Raw genomic sequence first — 27,025 nt, forward strand, 5'->3', positions numbered from 1 at the left:
TTGAGTACATGCAGTATCTTCATTTCCCCTCATCAATACATTGAATGTCTGACCTCTAGTGGTATTGAGGGGAACTACAACAACAAAGAATTGATATCGTTTAATCTTGACAATTTATTTTCCAATTCTTTACACAAAATCCAAAACGAGTACAACAGTTTTAAGGGAAAATCCGCAACTTACACCTGAAAGCACCAATGTGACATTTACACAGCTTGTAGGTGCAAAGATGAGTGTGCAGGCGCTGTGTTATTTATTGAGTCAAAGCTGATTACCGATGATGGAGTTTGGCTCGGTGAACTCATCATTTGGACAACAGTAGAGGGAGATTCTTCATTCTGCCTGACAGCGGCATTTGCGCAGGAGGTTGGGGGAGAATGTTCTGATGAAGACTGAGTGAATGCGGGGACTGTGACTGACTGTGGTGAAGGGAGAAGATCTGGAAACGCACAATATGGAAGGTCAAGCTCAATTCACTACATTCACCTTTCTGCTTCTTTTTGTTCCAAATCCTAATTTGAAACCCTAATTTAAAACCCTACTTTCAAATCCTAATACTATTTGAAACCCTACTTTTAAATTCTAACACCTCAATTTGAAACCCTGACACTAATTTGAAACCCTACTTTTAATCCTAATTTGGAACCCCAATCTAAATTTAAAACCCTACTATGAAACCTATTTTCCAAACTGTTGCACTTTGTCAAATGTGTTGATGTATCTTGAAAACCACTTGAAGCCCTTATGTAGTAGGATTGCTGTCGTACCTGTTTGAATATCGACGAGGTCAAAAGACACGTTTTTCTCTTCTGAACCAGGATTGTCAGGAACGGTTGCAACAACAGCAGTGAGACTAACCTGCTGATCAAAATGATTTCATCTCAGTAAATCATATTTGGAAATCTGACAAGAACTCGTTTCATACTGTTGTGTTACCTCTGACGATGTGTCACCAGGTGGAGGAAGACGCTTGCTCTGGCTGGAAGGCGTGGTGGGCACCCTGTGCAGGTAACCATAGCCGATCCCGCAGCCTAGACTGAAGACAAAACTATTTTGGATCATCATTCACATCAGCTGCCACGCTCCAAATTGGAAAGGTTGGTTTCCATGGCGACTGGCGTACCTGCCCGCTCCCCCCCATTTACAATTTGGTCTGACAAAAACGTCTCGGCACTCGACTGTGTCCGTGTTGTAGACGTAGAGCTTGAGCAGCGTTCCTTCGTAGGCTTGGATGAGTTTGAAGAGATTGTCATTCTGCTTGAATTGAAGACGCAGGATCAGCCGATCGCCATCACGACCGTGTCCTGACTAGGATCAAAATGGCTACCTTGTCCAAGAAGGATTCAGCTCCTATAATGTAGTCAGTATAAGGTCTCAGGCCAGCCAGGGCTGCAGGAGAGTTTTGCTCCACTTCCTGGACATCCACAAATATCACAAATGCTCAAGAGCAAAAAAAATAAAAAATTCACTTCTACCTACCAAGACATGCCAAACATTTTCTCGAGCTCCTTCAAAGTTGGAGAATCGGATGCTGATCCCCAGCAGCCCGCTGCCACCCCACAAACTGCTGGGAATGACATCCGTCTCCCTCACGTCCAGCGTCCTGCTACTGTACAACACCAGTTTGGTAGGTTTGTCCACGTTCCTCTCCAGAATATCTTTGATGGTGTCGTTGTCTCTGCTCTGTCGCATAGCGCACATGCAATACGTGTATGATATGGCCACCACACCCATTTCGAGCTGCACACGCCGGTTTAACTTACCAGTCTAGTGTCACAAATTGCGATGATGAAATCAAAAAACGGCTCCAGTCCTGCACAATAACCGGGAGAATTTTTCTGAACCTGCAAAAAAAAAAAAAAAAAAAAAAAAAAAAAAATGGTAGACAGTGGTTTGATTGACATTTGCAACCTAATTTTTAATTATTGCTCCATAAAATTTAATAAGTTCATTTCCCAGGAGTCTATTCTCAGCTTTTCTCTTGGCTGCACTGCTATTGATGTTTGGTTTTTGTCCACTTGTTACATTTCAGCTCCTGTGTTGTCATGTCAACAATCTGCCCAAGGTCATCAGAACGAGTAATGTAACCAAGGTAATTTAAGCTATTTTAGAAATTGGTTTCTTTAACCCAAAATTACTCAAATATGACAGTAAAATATATAAAATAAGTAAAATTGACAAGAAAATAAAGACAACAAAATATAAATCAGTGAAACCTATTTATTAAAAATGTCATAGGAATATGTATATTTGTGGATGTGAAACTTTCCCAACATATTAATATGCATTAAAAATAACTTAATAAAATATATTTAAAAAAAAAAAGTTAGAGTAGATCGCCACTGCTGTATTTTTCACACACAAAAAAAGATTCAAAGAAATGATACAGTATATAAGTAGTTTCCCATTTGAAAAGTTGAAATGTAAGGGATGAAAGCAGGTCACTTGTGCAATACATACACTAGTGCTGCACATTCAAGCGGAGTAAATCAGAAAATAATTTGACACCCATTCTGTTCACTCACTCACCACACCGGTTATTCTGGAAGCATTTTGTCAAACAACGACTTTAAATCAGGGCGCTCCCAAAGAGGCCTTCACCGACTCCACCTTCAAACGCCGTCGTGTTTACTGCAGTGCAAAAAAAAAAAAAAAATCCAAAAAATAAATCAAAACTCTTAAGAAAAGATGATGGTGGTGTTACAGCGACGGGTGGCGTCACTCGCGTGGGGTTTAATCTAACGCCAATTAATGGGCATCAATAGACGTGAACCTCGCCTATCTGAGGGTACATGAACGCGGCACGACGCTACAAACAGAAAGAATAAAAACTTTGATAAACAACAGGAGGCAATTCAAATAATTTCTCCTCTAATGACTCATTTATGAACATAATATAATACTGAATGTCCAGACACTGCAACACGTGTCGTTGACATGAATGTGCTCCACTTGTTGAATTCGTGACTTACTTTGAGGACGTGGTAGCCTTCGCTTCCTCCCCCTGGAACCTGCACGCTTGTCAAGCCCCCCATGCTCCTGATTTAGCCCGCAGTGGCGTCACTGGCGTGGATTCGAACGAGTGTGCCTTGCGTTCATTTGCACGTCAACGTGTGTGGTACCTGGTTGGTTAGAACTCGGCACTTCCGCCACGAGGGTGACCTCCTCCAAGGCGGCTCTATCGTTGATCGACAGGCTCTGATGTAAATGCCGAGGGTTTTAGCCTTAGTCTGGGGGGTAGGGTTTCAAACTAGGGTTAGGGTTTTGAAGTAAGGTTTAAAACTAGGGTTAGGGTTTTGAAGTGGGCTTTCAAACTAGGGTTAGGGTTTTGAAATGGGGTTAGACCAGGGAGCAACAGCAATGATAAAATGTTTTATATTAATTCTATATTAATTTATACAAACATAGTTGCTCCATCAGAGCACAGACACGGCACACACAGCTTGGTAACTTTTCCATGACACATAAGGCAGAGCTCATTAACGTCATGACACATTGATACAAAACATTCAGTAGATAAGACATTCTTATGAGGATATACTTTTCCTTCTTTTGCCCTCCCTTTCTTTATCTGCTGAAGTGCACTTGTACTGACTTCCGTGAAGCAACCCAAGATCTTGCAAATAAAGAACCAACTATTACTCCACATCTTTGTTTTCTTGGCTCAACGACGGACATCTTGAAGAAAACGCAACAGGTTTCAAACTAAGGTTAATTACATTTACAGTCTTCATATTTATACGTTGCCACTTGTGCTATTGTCTTACTGTGATTCAGCCATTTTCATTGTGTGATTCAATTCAATTCAGTGTCGATCATATTGTAGTCTGACTCTTTCATTCCTTACTTTTGTGTAGCTGTAGCACATCATTCAAGCAGCAAGTGAGAGGTGTACTTCACCTGCTGACACCTTCTCTTTCAACGAGCCAATGAATAAAGCCTGACTCCCAGCAGCAGCTTGCTGACACCTCAGAACTTTGTAATTGTGCTCTAAAAAGCTCGCTCAGATTTATCGGCTAGTCTCGGTGGAGTTGAAACTTCGGCAAAAAGTGCACGATACTTTGTCAAGGCTCAGAGATCCTGATCGACGTGGACTTTTGCTGCATTTTAACCTTTCACCAAGGCCTGTTTTCATTTTTTTTATATTGTGGCCTTAAGACTCAATTGTGTTTTAAGTTACCGAATATGTAACTATTTATCTCCGTGCCAGGATGTGTCAGGCCAAAGGAATCAATAAGAGGAGGTGAAATGCAGAAATGCAAGCCATCAATCATAATTACTTTACAAGTCGTAGGCCGGGAGGTGTTCCTGCTCAATGTAATCATCACTTGTTTGATGGTTGGCCCCCGAGCTTTGAACATAAAAAAAAAAAAAGCATCTGTTCAGCAGTTGTCATTATTAATCTTTGGAGGTGGTTCAAATGCAACTGATAAGTTGACAGCTAGTAAAAAATAAAAAACCACACACCAGGAATCCAAATATAAATAAACAAGTCATTTTGCTTTAATGAGAGTTAATTGCTGGGCTGCTGCTGATAAAACAGAGATCAGGCAGACTGGTGCAGGAGCAGATACATGTTTCACGGTCTGGTGTTCAGCAAGGCCCTCCTGAGACACAAGGCAAAGCAGAATGCATCTTCCTTTTATTTTACCAGCTTGAGCAAACCGATTAATTGACGATAGTAGATCATTAATTTAATTGATTTAATAGACTCCTCCACATTAAGTACAAAACCCGAAAATGACGCACCAAAGACTAAACGGTTTAGTGACTATTTTACATATTTTTAATACATAAACCAATAGCAAGAGTTTTACTATGCCGCATGTAAGTACACGAAGCATTTGGGGACAGCAGGCTCGTAACGATCGCGCCGCTCAAGCGTGAAACAAAGCGTTGTCTGGAGGAGAGGACAACGGCAGAGGAGCCGCGCAAGCAACCGCTCCATCTAACGCTCCAGTGTCCAAAAATAAAATGCAGCCAGGCAGAGCCACCAAATAGGCTCCCCTAAAAAAAAAAAAAAAGAAAACACAGTCTAATGCATTTTATGATAGTTCTCCTAAAAGTAGGAGGAAATAGTGACGTGCATTCCAGTTCTTTTGAGTGAACTGAATCTTTAGAATCGGTTCACTCAAAAGATTTGTTCAAAAGAATCGTTCACCGAATCGTTCGCTAGACTTTCTTATTTATTTATTCATTTATTTATTTTCACCTCGTGTAGTGTACCTATTGGAGTGTCCATGAGATGTACCTAATCACAGGCCACTTCATAAGGGAAAAAGCTTAAGTGAAAGTTAAAAGTGTCACACCCGCCCTCACCCCCACCTCCTGATTGGCTGTTTGATCTGTGACGTCATTCGGACACTCCATTAGGTACACCGCCATTTTCGGGTGTACCTAATAACAAGCCACTTTTTCATTATGGGATAAAGCTTAAGTGAAAGTGAAAAGTGCCACACCGGCCCTCACCCCCACGATTCTGATTGGCTGTTTGATCTGTGACGTCATTCGGACACTATTAGGGACACCGCCATTTTCAGGTTCGTTCGCAAAGATTCACGAGTGACTGACTGACAGACAGCGTTGCTGCTATGCCAGCCGACACACGTTATGCCGACATTGATGTTTTAATTTTGTATTTGTTGGATTGTAGTTGACGGTGTTATTATACCAAGAGAGACGCAGGCCAACGGCCTAGGATTGGTTTGTCTGTCTCCGTGTTTTTTTTTTTTTAGGTCTACCGGTGCGGTGGCGCGCCTATCAGATAGACAGGCCAGAGGAGGGAAAGACGATTGGTTTATATCAATTAACACCCGCCCCCACAGTCCGTATCAAGCACACAGAGCGCGGGTGGAGGAAGGGGTGTGTTACGTATGTCAGATGCCGGCCGGCTGCTGTGTAGCTAGCGAGCGGTGCAAGTGAGCATAATGGACTTCGAACGTGACTTCGAACAAAAAAAGAAAGGCGTTGGAGGAGGACGCGGCCAAATGCAGCAAAGTTACGGATTGACATAGTACACGCCAGGAGACGCAACACGTTCACTGACTGATCCGTTGATGCACGGGAAGGAAGGCAGTTCACCCATTGACTCGTTCCCTCGCTGATCCGTTCTCGCGATGAACTGGAAATGCAAATCACTCACTGACTCGTTCACTCACAGCTCCGTTCAGTTGGTGAACGGGAAATGCAATTCACGACTTGTTCGTGAACAGGAAGTTCCGTCATTTTCTTCTTCGTTTTGTTTTACGGCGAGGTGGCACCGGCTTCAATGCGCATTACCGACACCTACTGGTTGAAGTCGTATGAACTGAAAAAAGAACGATCACTCGTTCACTCACGAGCCAACACTAGGAGGAAAGAAAGGAATTGTTGAGAAATCAGCAAGGGGGTGCTATCTTTGGGCAAAAGAGCATATCTCTGAAGTTACTCTTTACCTTTAGTGACAATGATGAATGCATTTGGTGCTAATTCAAATTTACGTATGTTTTAGAACATACTTTGACATCAGAAAATATGTTATAGGCTTAAAAGACTATAGAATGTTTGCTATTATTTAATTTAGGAGGCTAGCAAAAGACGATTTTGCTAGCTTGCTAGCGGGCCTCCATTTTGCTACAGCAGCTTTGTTTTTTGAAGTAATATGACATGTTCCCACACACTCAACAGCTCTTTATCTTTATTAGAACTGTAGTTACAACAGAAATGAGAAGTTAAAGTGCCTACATTGACATTTCATCTGATTCCGGAATGTTATTTAGTTTTTCTTTGTACAACAGCAAACTGCGAAAGCTAAATTCATCATGATAAATACTCGTTAAGTTTTCCACACAAAAAGAGTGACCTTGGCGAGAGTATGTTGCGTATCGTGGTTGCCACTCGGACGAACACGTGAACGTAGAAACAATCGTTGTCGTTAGCATTGTTAGCATAGAACTCAACCCATCTTTGGTTCACTAACGCACATAAAAGACATCCAAAAACATTGAACTATAAAACAACAAACATGACAAAAAACTATTTTACACATGGAAAATAATCGTCGATTAAATATTCACAATTACTGTATATTCTTATAGTTAAAATAAAGTTACAGAGTATAGTTGATTTTCCACATCAGGTTTGGTCACCATAAAACACATATTTTGTAACAATACTATACACAATCTACACAGAAAATATCTAAAAAGACAGCCATAATAAATACATGTTACTGTTTACACTTTCAAATGACCACCAATGTGATGTCCAAGGGAATGATTGACTTGAGCAAGACATAAACAACATGGTCCATCAACATACATATAGACTGTAATATGCATAACTTACATGTTAATGCTAGAAGGTTGTGCTCTTTTTTTCCATATATATATATAGTTTTTAACGTTCATCCAGTCTTCTAAACTATTCTGCATAGAGTACATGACATTATTGGTGTATGGTCACTCGTCAGTAGATAAGAGCAAATGCTCCAAACTTGTCTATCGAAGGCCACAACATTAGCTACACCGAGTCATGAGAACGGACACAGCTCTTATATTGTGCAGGCGTACCTAATGATATGTCCTCCAGTGTGTATGACATTTCGCAACGCACGCGGGGCTCTTACAAATCCTGCCCGAGTCTTTCGATTTCCTCCACCAGGAAGTCAATATCTGACCTCGTAGCAGCGGCGTTGGAGATGACCATGCGGAAGAAGTTGACTTTCTCTCCTTGAGGCTGGTAGCCCACCATCGTGCTGCCGGACTCCATCATCATGGCCTTGATTTTTGGGGCCACCTTTGGAGAAAATCAAAAATAGGTACAAAGTTACAATGCCTGTCGGGAACTGTAAATCAGAAAATTATCTGACTCGGTCAGTCAGTGTTTTGTTGGTTCGATTCCAAATTGGGAGGACCTTGAGAGGCATTCGACTTTATCTGGGAAATGAATTTTAAAGCAGATTAATGAGTCATTCGTTACCTTGTGCAACCTCTCTTGTCTCTCTTTCCCAGCAGGCATTCCGCGGAGACTCAGCGGAAGGTACCAGAAGCATACGTTGGTGTGCTGCGGCTGATAAGAGGAAGGCCATTTGTAATAAAAGCTACGAAAACGCTGGAGCAGGAAATAACATTTTGCTACAGTAGAGCGGCAAAATATTGGGACCACACCATTTCATTCATTTGACCCAGCAGAATTTAGATTTGGGAAAGTCATTTTGGACCCGATATTTTTTGTGTAGATTTAACGTAACTTCATTGAAGGGCTGATCTCACCTCAGTGTTAAAAACCATCTCAAAGCCTTCTCTGTCTTTGATTTTGTAGTAAAGGTATGATGACAGCTCCAGACATCTGTCAATATGTTGTTCGAATCCCACCGTGCCCTTTTAAGGAAGAAAAAACAAAAACTGTTATTGTGTGACTGATTCGTGTTATTTGTGTGTTGATTTGAGTTACCTTTGCCTTCCACATGAGCCAGAACTTGAAGATGTCAACATGGCGACCGCACTGAATGGCCTTGTCTCCCGTGTCGTACGCTATGTCGTACTGCTTGTCTGGCTGGAAGAGGTAGCCAGCACACATGGAGTTGCAGCCTTGTAATAAACCCTGCGGGCACAAAAAGGGCCGACCATAAAAAATATAAAATAAACGAAGGTGCAAGGACGTACAAGGCGGAAAACAAACTTGGCACCTTTTCCCTGACCAATATGGCGGAACACTGCAGAGGCACGCCCATCATCTTGTGAGGGTTCCAGGTTACCGAGTTGGCTCTGCACACATCATAGAACGTGTATGACTTTTAAAATGTTTTTCCGTCTTCCATAAAGTGTACCTGTGGACTCCGTTCAGCTTGTGTCTGTGTTTCCTCGACATCAGCAAACCTCCTCCCCATGCACCCTGCGCACATTTTAGTACTGGTAAAAAGGCCACAAATGTGAATTTTACACTTCCATCCTTACGTCCACATGAAGCCACATGTTGTATTTTTCACAGATGTCAGCAATTTCACTGATGGGATCGAAGGCTCCGTAGACCGTGGTGCCGGCCGTGGCGTTCACGTACATGGGGACAAAGCCCTGGGAAGGGGAAACGACATGGCGGTAATGATGCTCTTTTCCTGACATCAAAATGACAGGATGGAGCGTTTCCGTAATCATGCACTCCTGCTTCTTGCAGATATACTTGGAGCAAAATTGCTTGCCCGCCCCCTCCGGCCTTCACATCACTTTGCCTTGAAGAATGACTTGCAGCACTTTACTCCACAGGAGCCTCATATGTGAGTGGACAGCAGTATTATTAATATAACCTCGCTTGCCCCGGAAAACTTAACAGCAAACTGTATAGAAATGCCTCAAGGAAAAAATACAGCAGACAGATCAATTTGGGATTTGATCAAACGATACTGCGAGTACATCTCAAAAGTCGCACAGAACTTAATAGAGTCAAACCACTCATCCATCGACAGAATTACATTTTTTGTTTGTTTTGGTGCTACAACCGTAGATAGATGATAAGATTTTCCAGGAATGGGTTTCAATTATTTGCTAATGAGTGATTACAAATACTTAGAGAAAATAAAGAATATATTGCCTGTCTACATGTGTTGCGCCACCATTTGTTTGAATATCTCTTGCTTATAAAGTTAGAACACAGCAACACCAATGCTATTTCTTAGCCCGTCTATGGTGTTTTACATTGTTAGTTAGCATTAAGCTAAGCAGACTAGTGGTATGAAAACATACAACTTTTTTTGCCATTCGCCAGGTCCTTTTTTTACTTTTCACATTATTTCTAATAGAAACGTTTGGTCCTACAATATTGCTGCAGTGTTAGTTAGAAAATATTCAAGAATTTCTTTTCACCTTTTGCTTGGTTTCAATTACTTTGGCTTCCAAATCAGCCGGAATGACTCTTCCTCTGGAAAAGAAAATTCAGTTCTCAGCATGTTTATTACGGTTAACAAAAAAAAACAAGAAATTAGTATAACCAAAACTGGGGGAAAAAAAATATATAAAATAAAATAATAATTTTAAAAATACAATAAACAACTGACTAATCAAGGTGAAAGTAAAATTCAGAAAGAAAAAAAAGATTTTAAAAAAAGATTAAAACTGAACTTAAAAACCAAGAGTCAAATTAAATTAAAACTAGCAAGAATGAAAAATGCAAAACTTTTAACGCTGCTGCTCTGTCACAGACTTCCAATCTCCATACAATGAAAAATAACAACCTCTCATCCGTCCTGAGCAGAATCAAGTTGTCCGTTCCAAATCCCAAAGCCGCGCTGGCCTTTTTGATTGAGTAATGGCTCTGCCAGAAGAGAGGTTTGCTCAGAATTTCATGTACACACAAGACACGCAAAAATTCTGTCCGGATAGTGTGGAACACACATGCTCAGAGGTGAAGAGGACCAGTGGAGGTGCAGCTGCCATGCCTTTACTTTTCACCTCAGGGAAGAACTTATAGCGCGCAATCATCACGCCGTACATGTTGGAGATGGCTCCTCCTGCAGGAAAGCAGATGGCCATCGCTAGTACATGCCACATGTGGCTAACAACTGGCTGTCCAATCAAGTGTGACGCCAGAGCGTCGACTCACTTGCCAGTGTTGGCGCTGCTCGCGCTCTTACCTGGAGAAAAGATCCCATCCCCCTCCCCCTCGGGCCAGCCGATGAATTCTCGCATTTTTTTCAATGTTAGCTGCTCCATCAGTACGAATACGGGCGCGATTTCATAGGTGAACCTGTGACGCAGAAAATACAAAAATATCAAATATGTCGAATTAGACTTTGGATGTCATTTCCAAAGCTTTAAACCCTACTTTGAAACCCTAACCCTAGCTTTAAACCCTACTTTGAAACCCTAACTCTAGTATGAAACCCATGCCATATAAAGAGCACTATTTTTGAAGACGTGTTACCATTTTTGGGGCAGAGGTTGGAACGGATTAATAGCATTACCATTCAATTGACTGGGAGAAATTGATTTCCGTTAGAAAACACTTACATGTTGGTGTTGGCCGTCGAAGTGAGCCACTCTCCTGCCAAGCCGACAATATCCAACCCAGTGGAGAGTTGATTGAAGAATCTGGGATGACCTGCACATTGACCAATCAAAAGACACCATTAAGGTAAATGCTACGCTAACGATTGAGCTCCGCGGGGGCCTCACCTGTCCTCACGCCATACTTTAGAGTGTCCCGACAGTCCACCAGGATCTGCTCCAGGGACTCGGGCTGGTCCGAGAGCTCCAAGTTGAAGCCCTCTATCCCCTCCAACAGCTGGTGCGGGTGGTGGAAGTCCAGGACCTTGGTGGATCTGTCGAAGGTTTTGCGGATGTAGGTGGTGAGGATTTCCACCACCTCCAGCAAGAACTGCATTGTGGGCTCCTCTCCATTTTTGGCAGGTAACAACACTGCAAAAAAGATTCTGTGGTTTAGCTCCTTTGTCTTGAAGAATAATAAAAAAAACAAGCCATCTAAATACGCCGATAGGTGTTAAATTTGATGTTGGTTTATTTCCTGCAGCTATTTACACAAAGGATTAAAATATGATGCAACATTAACCGTTGGGTGATGAAAAATAAAACAAACTAAAATAATGTGGTTGCATAAGTGTGTACACCAACCTTATTGGAATGTGGCACAAGATTAGTAAAGCTATGGGAAGTTGGGAACATATTGTTTTAATATCACGAAGCCCTACCACCCTACTTAACGTTTTTTTTTTCATTATGCAAAGTCATCAAAATGTGTATTGTATATCATAGAGCAGGGGTGCCCAATACGTCGATCGCGATCGACCGGTCGATCGCCAAGCCACTATTGGTCGATCGCGTGATATTAAAATGTTTTTATTTTTTTTCGCACTTGACGCGTGTACAAACAACGGCGCTAACAACACAACACAAACACGCTAGCTCGCGAGTTCTCTCCAATTGTCAGAACCCTGTTTTTTCTCTTAAACTTAAGAAAGGGTAAAAAATGAGTGGGGCAGCTGGCCATAGTAAGAAGTATCACTTTCATAGGGAATGGGAGTAGGACTTTTTTTTCACGATATATATATATATATAATATATATAAAAACATTTTTTTTTTTAGTGGGTAGATCTTTGTGACTTGGTCAGCTCGCGAGCTGAAATTGGGCACCCCTGTCATAGACTATATATATTTTCTAAAACATTTCAGTCACATTTTTCACTTTTAATTAACGTTGAATCAGTATTTCAAAAATTCATTTGTGTTTTTATATTTAGGTATGCATTGCACAGTTCTAATGCTTTCTATTCCAGACTTTTATTGTGAGCACGACTTTCACCACCTACCTTTAGCAAACAGGTTGGAGAAGTCCATCTCCGTGCGTGTGAAGCGCGCGCCCCCGCCGCCGTTGTCGCACGTGAGCATGAGACTCCTGGCCGCGCGCTCCTTGAACGAGCCCACGAACCTGCTCCTGTCCTCCACGTTGTTATTCTTCTGCAGGAAACCTAGCACAATCCACAGAATGCTTAAAAGACTGAGATCACTTCAACTTTTTTTTTCAACTAGTCTCCTTCTTTCAGGGCCCTTTAGAGGAGGCCCCCTATTATGGGCGGGGTGGAGTGAGGCAAAATGATGACGTCAGCAGCAAAACAACCCGCTGCTGTAAATTCGTACTAAAGTGTTTCATTTGAGTGAACACGTAGCAGATCCCAGATTAGCCACAAAAAGATGTTCATAAATCAGAAAATTACAATCTCAATACCGTGCAGCTCCTTTGGAGATGTGTTTATTACAGATCTATTGATGGGATTTTTTTTTTCATTGGACTCTTTTATGATGCAGATAAAGACTGCCGGCTAATTAAACAGTCCTGATGAAAGCAGCGGAACGTGTCGGTCAAAAAGTGTGCAGCCCACCGGTGCGTGACAGTCACTATTATGGGATGTGTCAGCCTGCGTCAGAGTCTCGGGGAGCACATTGTAAAACCCATCGCTAATTCCTTTCTTTTATTTCATCAGCAAGAGGGAAATAGAAATTAATCCTTTGGTGCGAATGTTTTTCTTTTTTATATTTAGTCCAAAAAGAATAGAATATATTTTTGCAGGCTTACCACAAATCTTCATTCCCAGTTTTCTTGTACACCCATGAGCAACTCCACACCAGGCGTCATAGCCTAAATATATAGAAAATTGTTATAAATATGCGGAATAAATACACAAAATAAAGATAAAGAGTCACTGCATATGATCAATTCAGCATTTCGAAGTTATCCAATTGGGCCCACCATGCTTAACCCCTTCATGACCCAATTTAACTTTAAATTAATTATCCCTCAGCTTGAAAAATGGCACCAAGTAAAAAAACAAAAAGGTGCAAGACAACTGCCGTGCCTTATCGTGGGTTCCCAGACACCAGCGTGGGGAGGAGGGGGCACTTTGGGTTGATAAGAGGGGGATCAGACAATCAAATGCTTCAAAAAAAAAAAAAAAAAAGCAATTGTGTGATGGGGGTGGCTGGGCTCGTGGGTGAGGTGCGAGCAACATTTTAACCCTCTGCTTTGGATCATTAGACAAATCATTGGCCTGTGCTTAGCTGTTTATATGACACCAGTATTTTTACAAGCAATTTTATCCTACATTCAAAGCACACCACAATTTTATGCACTTATTTTAACATATTTAAACGACAACACACACAGCTTTTTTTTTTTTTTCAGCAGCAACATGCCACTATAGTCTTGTTTTGTTCTTGGAAATATTTCCTCGGGCTGCAAATATTCAAGTGTTGCATTAAGGCCAATTTAATATGGCGCAATTAATTGACACTTTAGGGTCTCTTTACATGCGTGCATCCATAGAGGTAGACAGTATATACACATTGGCAACAACAACAAAAACAAATAATAATAATAATAATAATAATAATGATGCCCAGGGGGTACGTAATGCAGCAAAAAAAAAAGAACCCCCCCACACACACACACACACCCTCCCCATTTTCCTCTCCCCCTTGAATGGAAATGATTAATGACCCAAGAAATAGGCCTAAATAACACGCGTGAAATGGCATTTTGTCTGCCGTGCACCTACTTGAGCCCGGTGGCCGTAAATTTGTCGCGTTGGGATCCGGATCGCCATCTGAGGAGGAGGACGGTGCAGACGCCATCAATCCAGTGCAGACTCCGAGCCAAAGTCCTCAGCTTCTCCGCCTCTCCCACTTCCCAAAAAACAAAAAAGAATATCTTCGTCTTCTTCCTCGCTTAAAAAAAACTCCTTTTTTTGGAGGGGGGTGGCTATCCAAGAAGCGAGGAACGACTCACTGGTCGGGAGAGAAAAAAATCCATGAGCTGCTTTAATGAAACAATCAGTGGATTCAAGAAATGATTTTTCAAATCACACCCGTTCAAGTTGCATTACGTGCATGCAGCAAACGCACGAATAGAATCGTTTTGTGTTTGATTAAAACACAATTGGGCCAATATTTTATAGTACAAAAAAAAATTAACATGCATCCTGTATAAAAAAATAAATACTTAAGCGGTCCGTATCAATTATTACAAACTGTGCTCAAATTGTTTGCAAATCAATTTGAAAGGGAGTTAGTTGACACCACCTGTTACAGCGAGCTCCACAAATAATAAAGTGGATTTCCTTGACTTTGCGTGTGCGCTTACCGTAGATTTGACGAGCAGGTGTAGTCCAAACTCTACTTGAGCTGCTCCACTGCTCCACTCGTGCGATGCCACGCAAGGTGACCTTGTCCTAGCTGGAGTTGACATTTAAGCGCACGAATGAGGAGTCATCCCAACCATTGTCGTGCGTTTGTCTCCACTGCTTCCTTGCTCTGCGCGCGCGCGCGTCTCTCTCTCTCTCTCTCGCTCTCTCTCTCTCTCTCTCTCTCTCTCTCTCTCTCTCTCTCTCTCTCTCTCTCTCTCTCTCTCTCTCTCTCTCTCTCTCTCTGTCTTTGTGAGCTCACTGAGACTTTTTGTTTTTTAGGGAGGTAGTGATGCTCTTCTCAGAGTCCTCGTCACGGACCTCAAGTTTGATGGTAGTGGAGAAACACATTAAGTGAGAGGGGAGAAGAGAGGAGGGTGTGTGTCGGTGTGATTGAGGAGGAAGATTTATAAAAAAAAAATTTAAAAAAAAATGCCATAGCCAATCAATCCTTCAATCGTTTACCATTTCGTCCCCCTCCCACCTCCTCCTATACTGTCAACAGCCATTAATTTTCCAGGAACTATAACATTTTCTATGACGTCATCATTGCTTATCTCATTTTTGGACGTGGTTCTTCAGTCTTATTCCATATACTGTCGCGTGTCACTCTTATACTAACCGCTAGATGGCAGTAAGCAACCAGAAATTCTCAACCAGTGCAATGCTTAATTTCTGGATCTCGTTTTTCCTTGCGAATGAACATTTCTGCTATACGTCAATGGCAAAGCAGATTGCACAAAGATGACCTATTTATAGTAAATAAATAACATTCGGAACAATTAAGAATAGTCGAATAATCCTCCCTCGCAACGCACTGATGTGCATAACTAATCAACTGCACTTAAGGGGTCATTTCATCCATTCATCTATTTATCCATCAATCCACCACCACCCTGAATCGCTGTCATCCATGCGTAAGAGAAGCGGAAAAGTCTTGCGAGCACTCCAGTGACGCGTGTTGTGTTTTCAGCACTGGACAGCTCCACACTGACGCGGTGAAACAGCCAATAATTCTCTTTAAGGCATCTTGACGTTCATGTTTTCTCTGGGAAGATTTGCGGTCTTTGATAGTCTTAAAATGTTTTAGGGATATGGGAGGAAGGCAGAGTACCCCAGAGAACACCTTAACTCCACCCAGTAGGGCCCAAGATTCTAATCTGGGACCTCTGGACTGTGACGTGCTCAGTCGCAGTGCAGCCTCAGACCATTGCATGCGTCCAAATTTATGGCAAAAGTTTCCGGAAGGCCTTTTATTGTGCCCCGGTGCACCAAGCAAGGTATGTAAAAGCAAGTTAGAGGCGTTTGGTATGGAACAACTTGCACAGAACCTTGACCCAAAAACGATAAAACACGAGTGAGAGCGTGGATTGGGCGATAGGTTCAATTTCACCCACCTCTCACATAAATACCCACAAACACACAACTATAGTATATACTGTAAAATAAATATATAATTTAAGTTAAAGTAAAAGCGAGGTTGAGGCCATTTTTGTCTTTCGGGAGCTGCATAAAAATGTCCGCAAGATGGCGCACAATCCAAATGGAGCATGAGGGAGAAAATCAGCAGACACCATGAGCCCACTTGAGTGTCATTTTGTCCTACCTCATATGATCATGTCATCAAGCACCAGTGACACTCGTGAATGCACCTTAAGGAGGTTTAAGGTTCGGCTGGAGGGTGACAAAGATAAAGCTGGCAAGCGCCCATCGCCGTTTAAACATATTCATTCATTCAATGCCGATGTTAATCAGTTGTGAGGAAAGTGTCACGTATTAATTCGACTTTAATCATTGCGTGCTGATGTATGAAAGACGGCGCTCAGCGTGAGAGTGACTCTGCTGACCCTCTTTTTACACCAACCTTCATTCAGCATTTTAAATCAGAGCCGGCCGGCATGAAATTCACTGTTGTGTGTGTGACGCATCGAAGTCAGAATCCAATTAGACAATTTTCACGGTTGAAATACTCATTGCTCCCTTAAAAGACAATTAAAATATACAGAAACAAAATCCTTTAATTTTCTCCTAACATTGTAAATCCCTCAAAATGGCTGATTATAATTCGAGGAATAATTTGGCAAGCTTTCTCAGTCTTTGTTTTTATGCAAGCAGTTGAACCTGATCTAAAGTGGCTTCGCTTGCTTGACAGTTGGCACATGTTAACAAAATGTCCTCTGGGAAAATATCTTCTTGTCATGGAATCAAGAACAGTTCGATCACAAATATTTTCTGTTTACCCTTTTCATCGTCATTTTGAGCAGCAGCATTGTTGTCAGCAACATTTTGATTATTGACGTCATTATTTGGATTGCATCATCATTTGAGATTGCATTTCTTTTTAACTGTTATTTCTTTTACAAAGACTTCATTTTGGGATCTTTTAGAGTAAAAACCACATTTGTTGCCCTCTCAAAGAGTGAGCAATGCCAACCAATAAACCTCTGTGACGTCACTTCACTGTTGCGCTGTTCACATTGACCCGTTTAATTGAATTTAATTAATTTAATAACCAACTGAAGTCGAACAGATCATTGTAACTTGATAAGTCAAAGAATGCATTACGGTAGACTTCCGCTATTCAAATCACTTCAACATAGTGACTTGGCAACAAGATGCCACAAGAGGGCGCCACATTCATATAGAATTGCTTTGCAAACAGCAAACAGGTGAGTTTTTCAAAAGCACTTCAAATGGTCGCGGGTGTGTAGACTTTTTATATCCACCCTTATAAAACTATAAAGGACATAATTTGATTTCTGAACTGACCAAGGGTCACCTTGCTAGGACCCCAGAAAAAGCCAAGAGGAGAGTGGAATTAATCTGCTATGATTTTATGCAAATGGAGTTTGTGATGACTGATTAAAAAAGAAAACGGTGCTCCTCAGAACTTATGGGAGGAAATCTCTGCTCTTAAGATCTTTCGTTAAGTTTGGCAAAATCCACTTAAAGCCGCACCATAGGAGGAGTCAGGAATTATGGCCCCCCACAGTGACGGAGAATGCCGCTTTGATTGGACAATGAGATGAAATCAGAGGCAAACAAAAGCCCTTCTTAGCGGGGCGAGTCTGCCGCCATTCAACATATCCATCCATAGACCGCCCTTCATAATAGGATCAGAAAATTTGGATAAAAATGTTACAGTTGGAAGGGAGGTTTTCCTTTGTGGACCCTGCCACCCAACCCCCTCTTTTTTTTAGGCGTCACTGTACTGCCTGATAATATTGATGTGGGTTTTTTTTTCCACAAGGATATGACTAAATACAGCGTTGTGTGAAGTAAAAAAAACCATAGCTAGCATATTTACTTGTGTTTTTGTCTAACCATCTCCAAATTAGCTACAAAACAACTTCATATTATTACTTAAAAAAAAAAAGTTTTAAATTTGCTACACTGAAGTCAAAGTATTTGACCTGGGGTGTGCAGACTTTTGTTTCCCAGCTATTTGTCATAGTGAAGTGAGAATTTTCACAACCTAAGTGAGCCTTACCAAAATGATTCTTGAAATAAAAGTCCACTCTGCTTTGACTGCTTTTTTTCGGGGTTTGAAGTTTTGTTTGAGGTTCCCGCTCGAGGCTCCAGTCAAGGGCTGTCAGCCACTGATGTGTTGACCTCGGGGCAATTCCTGCCATTTTCCTTCCAGTGCAGAGATGAGAGACGCCACTGTGCTTTTCTCTGTGGGCCAACTTTCGTGCTGTCTCTTTCTTTTCAAGAGGCCACATGCTTGAACACAAGAAGACAATAGAAGAAATTAAATTAAATGCTTTGGAATGACAACTACTGACAGTGGGTGAAATGTAAATATGTAAAATGTAAATACATTGTGCAACATTAAATTACAGTAGCAGAGTACCCAAGAGATTTTTAATCACGAGATCTTTCTTATATACCCGGTTAAATAAAGTCTTCTTAAAATATTAAATGAATTATACTTAAAAGTTAAATACAACTGAACTGTACTTGCGCAACCATTCTTTAGAAATTAAAGTCAAGCAACAGTTTGACCAACTCGTTGCCATGAATCATTGCGACCACTTGCAGAGGGGGGCGCTGTTGAGGCAGGGAAATAGATAATAGTTTGCACAAGGTTTTCTTTCAGGATAACTTTTTTTTTTCCATTGATAGGATACAAGACAAGGAGAACAAGAGAGAGGGTACCCTGGCATGCACTGAAGAAGGCTGACATTGCATTTGCTCAATGGAGATTGAAATTCAATGCTCGGGCACCTTATTTTTAAACATCAAATGCTTAAAAGACGTCATATCTATGGAGCTAACATTTTGGCTAAGGGTGCTGAAATCTGAAAGTCTTTAGCGTCACATCACACACATAAAATTGTAAATGTCAAGTATTCACACATTTACCTGGGATGACTTTTAAAGATGAATGCTGTCTTTCCCCCTTGTAGCTAACTGTGACAAACAAAATATTAGGAACACCTCCGAGTGTAATACAACGATCAAGCAACACATTTGATTATTTTTGTCAAGGCACAATATTTTTACGGTCAATTTGTGGTATGATATTTGAACAGCAGGAACTTTGAGGCACACAAACAAAACTTTTTTTTTTGTTCTAAACGGTGCTCTAAGTTGTCCAATGGTGGAGTTAAACAGAGAAACCTGCCCAAACGCAAAAATTGGACAGACCCAGGGTTGTTTGGCACAAAAAAAAAAAAAAAAAGCTCATTTTTTAGGGTTGTTTTGTACTTAAAAATGGGTTGTAATCAGCCCCATTTAACATATAACTAGCGGTGAGGTTAATGAATTCTACAGACATATGGCAAAATGTTATAGATTCTTTATTCTCACATTGTATTTGGGTCATCTCAACAATAGCAAACTTTCTCAAGAGCATGCTTAAAAACACCTCCCCATGGAGCAAAAAACTTGACACTTTTATTCAACAAAAGCTATTAAATAATATTTACAAAATGGGGGGGGGGGTCTTCGATTGAAGACCATAAACTCTCAAAGACATGCTGCAGCGATTTCAAACCTCTTTGTGGTCATTAACACAGCCAGAAATGTTGTCGTGATGGAGAAAAAAAAGCTCACCCCCAAAACGTATTGCACTAATGACTTTTTTTTTAAAGTGTTTTGAACATGAGGGTCACAGAAAATGATTCCTCGAGTCCTCCCTCTTGACGTGCTCCACCGCCGCCTTGTCCACGCACTTGCTCCTCTTGTTCTGGTGTGTCTTGACGTGCTTGGCCAGGTGGTCGCTCCGCATAAACCTTTTGCAGCAGTCCGGGCACACAAAGCGCTTCTCTCCGGTGTGAGTCCTCAAGTGTCTCTGAAGCTCGTCCGAGCGCGTGAAGCTCTTGCCGCAGAAGAGCCAGTTGCACACGAAGGGCCGCTCGCCCGAGTGCCACCTCAGGTGCGCCTTCAGGTGCGACGTCTTGCCGTACACCTTGCCGCAGCCCGGGATGTGGCACACGTGCTGCTTCTTCTTGCCCGGCTCGTCGCCCCCGCCGGAAGCGGACGCCGACTGGCAGTTGGGGCAGCGGCACCTCCGGCAGCGGCGTGCAGTAGTCAGGGGCGACTTGGTGTGCAGGAGGGCGGCGATTTGCGTTTGGTACTGGGCAAAGTCGGCCGTGTGGCCGTGCAGCACCAGGCCGCGCTGCAGTTGGAAGCGGTGCGGGTGGGCCACGTGGTTGCCCTGCTGCAGGCTCCACCAAGGGATGTCCTCGGTCGGGTTAGGGGACAGCTGTCTCTGGCCCGCGTGGCCCGTGACAAAGGTGGGCATGGCGGGCGGGATGGGGGCGGGCGCCGCGTAGCTCACCGCCGGCACGTAGGTGGGCGGGCAGGGGGACTGCATGGAGCACGGCAGCATCTTTACCGGCGAGAAGTCATACGGGTAACCGGGATCCGCAGGCGGGGTCAGGGGCAACTCGTGCGGGGAGCCAAAGGAGCCCAACGGCTGGGGCTTTGAGGATAGTCCAAAAGTGGAGTTGCCAGGTGGGCTGGTCTCGTTAGTCCACGGGTGGAACAAGCGCGAGGGGGAGCCCAGCGTGGTGGGGTCGTAAGGGACCTGGAGGAAATCGGGCGGGCTGGAGCCCGGCGGGTGGTGGTGATGGTGATGATGTCCGATGCGGTTACAGGTGGCAGCCAGGAGAGCCAGCGGGGAGTGCTTGCAGTTCTCCGGGGAAGAGTTGGGGGTGCGGTCCTGGAATGCGGGAGAGAGAGACAGTTTTCAGTGGGAGGGGAAACTTGACATGGTCACTTCAATAGGTACACCACTATCGGTTGCTTCATAAACTGAACGAGGTCATAGAAATATTAGCAACAAGCTATAGTGCAACTGAATGCAAACTTGTGAAATTAATTTATATTGGGTTGTCGATCTCATTAGCGGAAAAAGTTTCCGAAACCACTCCACGTATATTAATAAGCAAAGCCTTTTAAAACGATTTACTAGTTTCGGTTTATTAGGGAACCAATGTATTAGAAACTATTCCCTTGGAAATGTAGTTTAATTCGACATCACTAAAACTGCGCATATTGTCATCATAGCAACTTTAACTATCAAACTGTATCTAAAGGAGTAAAAACAATTTTCTTTGAGATGTACATTGAAAATTAAATAACAGCAATATGGATTAGAACGCATCTTATAAAGCAGAATTTATATTACTGTAAAAGTATAAGAAATACCTCTGGGAGATGTAGCGCAGATTGTACAACACTACAAAAGAAAACTAACATTTTAGATTATTTTCAACTCTAAGAGTCGTTTGAAAACACTTTATATAGGTTACAAAAATATTGTTAAACAGGTCATAATTTTAACAGGACCCTCTGGACAGGTGTACCCGAATGAACTCTCCTGCCAGAGCAGATTATTTGTTTGTTCTCCAGAAAGTTTTGACTTGACTTCGGATCAACTCTCAGCTCCCATTAAAGTAAAATAAAAAACCAATCACTTATTTTCTACTATAAAAAGTGCCCCAAAGTTGGACCAAAACGAACCTGCAGAAAAGCTTGAAGCGTCTCGTTCCGCAGAACAGCCACTGCTGCCATGGTCCTCCTCCGCCTGGACAACAAACGCGCAATTCAAACGCGCCTCCAAAGTGTCTTTAAATTCAAAAAGGTGTGCGCATCGGTGTCGAAAGAGACAAAAAAGTCAGTTTGGAGCGAGCCCCCGATGCGATGCCTTCCTCTCCGGCGGATCTCCTCGCACTATCTGACGCGGCGGCGGTGGATCACTTGAGAGAACGTGATAAGCACTTTGGTGGGCTGCCAGCCACTCACAAATAAGATGGCAGACTTTGAAGTTTGCTGCTGTCCAATCATCAAAGAATGGCAGCTCTCTGAGAGAAGCAAGCAAATCCTTTGAATCCACAAAGCTGCTATGGTGTGTTTGTGGTGCGGGATAAAGGAGCTGATTATTAGCGAGGGGAGGCGGGGGAGGGAGGAGATAAAGGCGGGACAATTAATGAAGTAATCACTATGTGGGAAATGTATATAGACAAATAATTGGATTTCCCCCCCCATCAAAGCCCCCCCACATGCCGCCCGGAGAGCCCACCGTTGGGCCGCCCGAGTCATCTGATCCGCTTTTTGTAATTAAGGATTTGTAGTAGAACTCCGAGCCACAATGTGACATTGTTATCTCGGGAGATCTCAGAGAACTCGATGGGGGGATGATACATCAAGTGACTCGAATTTTTCATCTCTGCAGCATCGGCGTCTCTGTTCTAGTTTGCTGTTTTACACTTCACTTGTTTCAATCGTATGTTTTTATCATTTTTAAGATCAGAGTCATTCGCTCATTCCTTTGGCACAAATCTCAGTTTCACTTAATTGGTCTAAAAAGAATCTTTTCAAATTATGTCTTTCTATGCCAGCCCCGTATAGTGACATGTAGAACAATTAAATACTCGTCCACTAGAGGGCAAACATACTCATTTCGTAATTAAGGCTAAAAATGCAAATAGTCTTGTTGTAAGAGATATTTTTCAACTTGTCACTGTTTAATGAAGTGATTAAGCAGCATCAAAAGCGCTACAATTTGTTTTAAAGCATTCTTTTTCACTCTCGTAGTTTTATGAAGTGAAAAGTACTCTTTCTGAAACTTGCATAGTTCCGAATAGCAGCTGCGTGACGGTTATCAGGCTTCCCCCAGCCGAAACAATCACTGTACTCTCAACCCAGTTTGGAGAGGCAGATTTTTGAATTAGATGTGTTCCTTTGATGGGATTAATGTTCTTAGTCCTCTCCCACGGCTTTCCGCACACAGTCATGAGGGGGAGTGGGATTGGGGGGGGTGGCCCTGCTGGGCTCAAGCCATGTAAGCTACAACGACATGAACGGCATAGTTGCGTATGGCCGAGTGATATGAAAACTAGATTAAGCTTGGTTACAAGAAGTGGAGGCAAAGTGACGAGGCGAAATTTGCCAAATCTTCAGAAATGGGGGGACTACTGACTTTTCTATGAACTACAAGCATCACGGTTACTGGTTACATCAAATTGCTAATTTTCCCTATATGTTGGCCTCTCTGCTACGAAAGCGATATTTGGATCATGTACGTTAAGTGCGTTGACTCTTCAGACCAGCAGCTTTGCCAAATAATTGATCTCTTCTTTTGAGCTGCTAAAGTCAACTTCTTCCATTTTCATGCATTTCAATGACATCCCAACGGCCAGGCGGCGCTTTGAAATAGTTTGGGAGAATTTCCCAGAGCGTGTGCTCGACACAATGTCCCGTACCCGAGGTAATCGACTTGCGGAAAACCTTTACCGTCTTATGGCCACGCTTGGAGTTTGACACTAGGTCACATCAGTAGTTGTTGGCTTGACTCAAAGTTTTCCTGCTGCATAATAAAAAGCATACCAGGGAGTCAATTTAAGTCGGAGTAGATTCAACCCTGTCTGAAGTATTCCAGCTATTTTTTTTCCCATAACATTCAACAGGTGGAACCTCTTTGCCACTAGTCTTGAACATAAAAGGCACAAATAATGGCAAAACTGTGTTGCCCTCAAGACAGATTAGTTGTGTAGTCTTCAATTGCACAAATCTCATCTAAGAAACAGCAGGTGGCAACTTCCGAAGGTATCGTTTCGTTTTTTTTTTTCCAAAATTGAGAAAAACATTAACAACCAAATCACAATAAAACCACATTTATTTGTGTCATATAAAACATCATTTTGTCATAAATAAATACAAATGTGCATGAAATGTAGTTTGTTGACGCTTTATGGTTTCAGGTTGACTTTGCTGGCGAAGAAGGCAATCTGCAGAGGAAAAAAAAAAAAGAAACACATTACCCCAAAGCAGCTGTATGAATTTTCACAATTGGCATTTGCTTTATGTGATATTTAGTGTGAGCTTGTAAATTTTTTTAAACGGTCTAATTTGGATTTTTGACTTAAAACGTTAAATATATTCCATACGTATGATTATGACCCAAAGATTGTTTCGAGATACGTGTGAAAATTCTTTTTCTATTGGAGAGATGCACAACCCTTATCTATATATACGTATACCGTACGACTTAAAAGTGTGCTTTGCAGCAGTTGCGACAGTTTTGACGGCTTGGAAAAAAAAAAACATTATCATTCTGTATTATCTGCAATTAGACGGAGAGCCGTGGAACTTTGTCTTCTTCGACAAGAGATATGGGAGTTTAAGGGTGGGTGGTTCATATCCTGTGTGAGAGAGGAGAGGGCTGTGTTGGAGAGAGAGGAGAGTGACGGCGGGAGGGGGGACAGGGGGGGGGGGGGGCGCTGGAGGCTACGCGGTACTTGAACCGCTATAATGGTGTCTCGTATGAGAAAACATCTGTGAATTTCCTCAGTGATCGACAACAAAGTGGAACTCGGAGCAGTCACTCAGCAGACCTTTGAAGTCTCAGTCTGACAGAAAGCCGCCATTGTTCGCGGCCCCCCGACACACAGAAACTCCGACTTTGGTCTCCCCTAATTTTCCCCTGCAACGCGATACAAGTCCACCCCCACCTCGCCCTCTTGTGAGTCTATGAAGTGGGAGATGTGTGCATATTCACCAGCAAAGAGCAAAAAGACCCCGGCCGGCAATGCGCGGCTTGGCCCGGGGGTCACGTAAGGCGGGACGGGTCATTGTACCTTCCAGCGGCCCACCCTGGATGTGATAATCCGACACTAAAAAGGGGAATTCTCCTGCTGCATCCACAACGGGCACACTTGCGGTTGGCAGTGGAAGCGAACAATAAGGCAAAGCGCTTAAATCGTAAATCATTTTTCCATATTGAATTATGTGGAAATGCTTCTCATCTGTTCCAGCCTTAACCAGAAAACAACAAAAAAAGGAAAATATCACATGGTCACTGGGAGACTGTATAATATGATTTAAGTAATGTGGGCAAACAAAGAAGAGTTTCACCACTACTGTGACTCAGCAAAATATGGAAAAACGATCTCTTTGAAGTGTCACCATCCCAAATTTCCCTCATATCATTTAACTGCAATTTTAGAATGTTTACGATATGATTTCATTGGGTTCTTCTGTACTGAGCTCTTGTGAATTACGCTGCCGTCTTGCTTGAACTCACAACTATTCAAATTGTTCAACTGCAGGGATGTTCAACGTCAGAGGTTCCGGTACGCAAATTAATTTAAAAAAAAGTGTGGAAAATTGAATTTTATCTTGAGTCCAATCCAAATTTTGCTTTCCCCCTTTCGGCTAGAACAAGTTTTTCTGTTATGCATCCCGGACCAAAACAAGTCCACGATGATTCTCACACTGTTACCCGTCCAGTGTTTATTCAGTGGCAGCTGGTCGCGCCATCTGGGGACGCAGCGATGAGGCGAAAACAAAACAGGTTCCACCTTTGGCCATGCCAAGTCTGCTCGTGCCCTCCTTGCTCTACAAACTGAAGAAAGCTAATCACAATTTCACGCTCTGATTTGTCAAGTCCCATTCCAGCACCGGAGGCACTGAGAAAACTTTCAAGTCAGTGAATTTCATGGCGCACAGGATAACAGCTTTTACATACTGCTTCTATTGTTCTAGAGTAGTGGTTCTCAAAGTGTGGGCCGAGAACCGCTAGTGGTACGTGGGCTCCCTCTAGTGGTATGAAAAAGAATCACTGAATATCACATATCAGAATGGCGCTTAACACTATGCCCAGTCTAACTTCTTATACATTTTTAATATAAAGTACAATTTTAACTTTTAAAGGACAGTACATAAAAACTAAATGACTATTACACGAAGGTCTACAGTACTACATTACAATATTTTAATGTTAGCTGTTATGGTAGCATTTGGAGAGCTACGTATTTTATGAGCTGATATTTGGTGTAAAAAAAAATTGCGAACCACTGTTAAGCTCTAGTGAAACGCGACCTCATCTCCAAATAAAAGAAGAATTGTAATTTAGGTTGAAACAACTGGTCACCGCTCAGATTAGCAAAGAGCAAACTGTGACCCCCCTATTCTTTTTTTTTTTATGTCCGTGCTAATGTTAACAACAAAACAACACTTGGAAACCCCTCGACTGACTGCAGGTGTGAGGAAGCTCCAAACAAAAGCTAGCGTAACCCTAATGGCATCTTTTGTCATTAGCGGACCTTTGATGCTTCTTTTATCCCCTTGTTGCTCGACGCCTCCTTGCGCTCCCTCTCGCCGCCCCGCTCCGACACTTTCTTCATTAATGCTGTCTGCGGGCAATATTCTTTTGCTCTGAGGCCTCGACGCACATCTGGCACCCGGCTGACGCTGGTGTTTGTCCATTTATTCACTTGCAACCACGAGCAAAGAGCATCGCAATGTCTGCCTAAATCCTGTTTAAATTTTAGATTCAATCCATCCCTCTGGAACAGATTATTTCTACTAAAAAGAAAATGCACGCACAGTTCAAACAAAATGAAGGTGAACCAGAAAAGATTGCTCTTGGGATGAAGTGAAAACGTAGACCTGTTGATGTAAATAGATCCAATGTTGAGTTCACAGCAGCTTTCGATAAGTTAGCATCGAGTCCAATGTGCGCTGTCTGGATTTGGAACGATTCATTCTTCACTGAGGTTTGCAATAACAATGACGTATAGCACAACCCAGTGTGATGAAAATCGGGCTCATCTGGATATCAAAAGCAAGTAAACTGCATTAAAACAGTATTTGAAAAGCTTCACATGAAACGGCGGTATTCAAACTCTCCCTTTGAACTGAGCGGATAGAGAAGAGAGGACAATGTCGGCCTAATCGCGTCCTCGCTTTGAAGTAAGACATCACTGTTAGGTGAAACGGTAAGTATGCTTCTTCACAAAATAAAAGCTTTTCATCGTTTGTTAAGGCTGCAGCTCCAGCGATTTCCATAAAGGTTGTTGAAAACTTTGGATAAAAATGTTAGGGGGGGAAAGGAATCTGTGTTGTAT

At 42.4% G+C, this 27,025-nt stretch overlaps 4 protein-coding genes and 1 long non-coding RNA gene across 14 annotated transcripts in view; 1 reads left to right on the forward strand and 4 right to left on the reverse strand.

Moving 5' to 3' along the window:
- Positions 1-85: 85 nt before the first annotated feature.
- Positions 86-3,150, reverse strand: LOC119115698 (Golgi reassembly-stacking protein 2-like). 6 transcript variants are annotated; one of them, XM_037240513.1, is made up of 9 exons: positions 2,973-3,150; positions 1,764-1,844; positions 1,480-1,683; positions 1,328-1,414; positions 1,124-1,257; positions 937-1,036; positions 768-861; positions 276-439; positions 86-185 (listed from the first exon to the last, which is right to left on the reverse strand). In XM_037240513.1, exons 1-9 carry the CDS (start codon positions 3,033-3,035, stop codon positions 180-182), a joined length of 933 nt encoding a protein of 310 aa, XP_037096408.1. In that variant the 5' UTR covers positions 3,036-3,150; the 3' UTR covers positions 86-179. The 6 variants fall into 6 exon arrangements, with proteins under 6 accessions (XP_037096408.1, XP_037096409.1, XP_037096405.1 ...); XM_037240514.1 differs by having other exon boundaries at positions 768-858; positions 2,973-3,149; XM_037240510.1 differs by having other exon boundaries at positions 86-439; positions 1,124-1,254.
- Positions 2,530-4,368, forward strand: LOC119115721. Its single transcript, XR_005096188.1, has 3 exons — positions 2,530-2,626; positions 3,581-3,710; positions 3,864-4,368. It is a non-coding gene; the product is annotated as an uncharacterized LOC119115721 (long non-coding RNA).
- Positions 4,369-7,381: 3,013 nt separating this feature from the next.
- LOC119115662 (glutamate decarboxylase 1-like) lies at positions 7,382-14,826 on the reverse strand. 2 transcript variants are annotated; one of them, XM_037240445.1, is made up of 17 exons: positions 14,627-14,826; positions 14,043-14,271; positions 13,064-13,126; positions 12,300-12,458; positions 11,148-11,390; positions 10,983-11,073; positions 10,607-10,719; positions 10,368-10,483; positions 10,208-10,287; positions 9,840-9,894; positions 8,937-9,053; positions 8,810-8,874; positions 8,669-8,747; positions 8,434-8,583; positions 8,253-8,360; positions 7,960-8,049; positions 7,382-7,776 (listed from the first exon to the last, which is right to left on the reverse strand). In XM_037240445.1, the coding sequence occupies exons 2-17, from the start codon at positions 14,116-14,118 to the stop codon at positions 7,603-7,605; spliced, it is 1,779 nt and encodes a 592-aa protein (XP_037096340.1). In that variant the 5' UTR covers positions 14,119-14,271; positions 14,627-14,826; the 3' UTR covers positions 7,382-7,602. The 2 variants fall into 2 exon arrangements, with proteins under 2 accessions (XP_037096340.1, XP_037096341.1); XM_037240446.1 differs by having other exon boundaries at positions 14,043-14,299.
- A 4,619-nt stretch (positions 14,827-19,445) lies between these two features.
- On the reverse strand, positions 19,446-22,028 carry sp5a (Sp5 transcription factor a). The gene is made up of 2 exons (XM_037240482.1): positions 21,639-22,028; positions 19,446-20,835 (listed from the first exon to the last, which is right to left on the reverse strand). The coding sequence occupies exons 1-2, from the start codon at positions 21,687-21,689 to the stop codon at positions 19,780-19,782; spliced, it is 1,107 nt and encodes a 368-aa protein (XP_037096377.1). The 5' UTR covers positions 21,690-22,028; the 3' UTR covers positions 19,446-19,779.
- Positions 22,029-23,775: 1,747 nt separating this feature from the next.
- The window catches only part of myo3b (myosin IIIB), a 47,615-nt gene continuing 44,365 nt past the window's right edge, over positions 23,776-27,025 (reverse strand). For all 4 annotated transcript variants that reach the window (XM_037240384.1, XM_037240382.1, XM_037240385.1 and 1 more), the window contains one exon: positions 23,776-23,905. The gene's annotated coding sequence lies outside the window, so the exon portion shown is untranslated. The remainder of the gene's footprint in view (positions 23,906-27,025) is intronic.

The sequence above is a fragment of the Syngnathus acus genome, chromosome 21 (assembly GCF_901709675.1).
Source record: "Syngnathus acus chromosome 21, fSynAcu1.2, whole genome shotgun sequence".
NCBI lineage: Eukaryota > Metazoa > Chordata > Actinopteri > Syngnathiformes > Syngnathidae > Syngnathus > Syngnathus acus.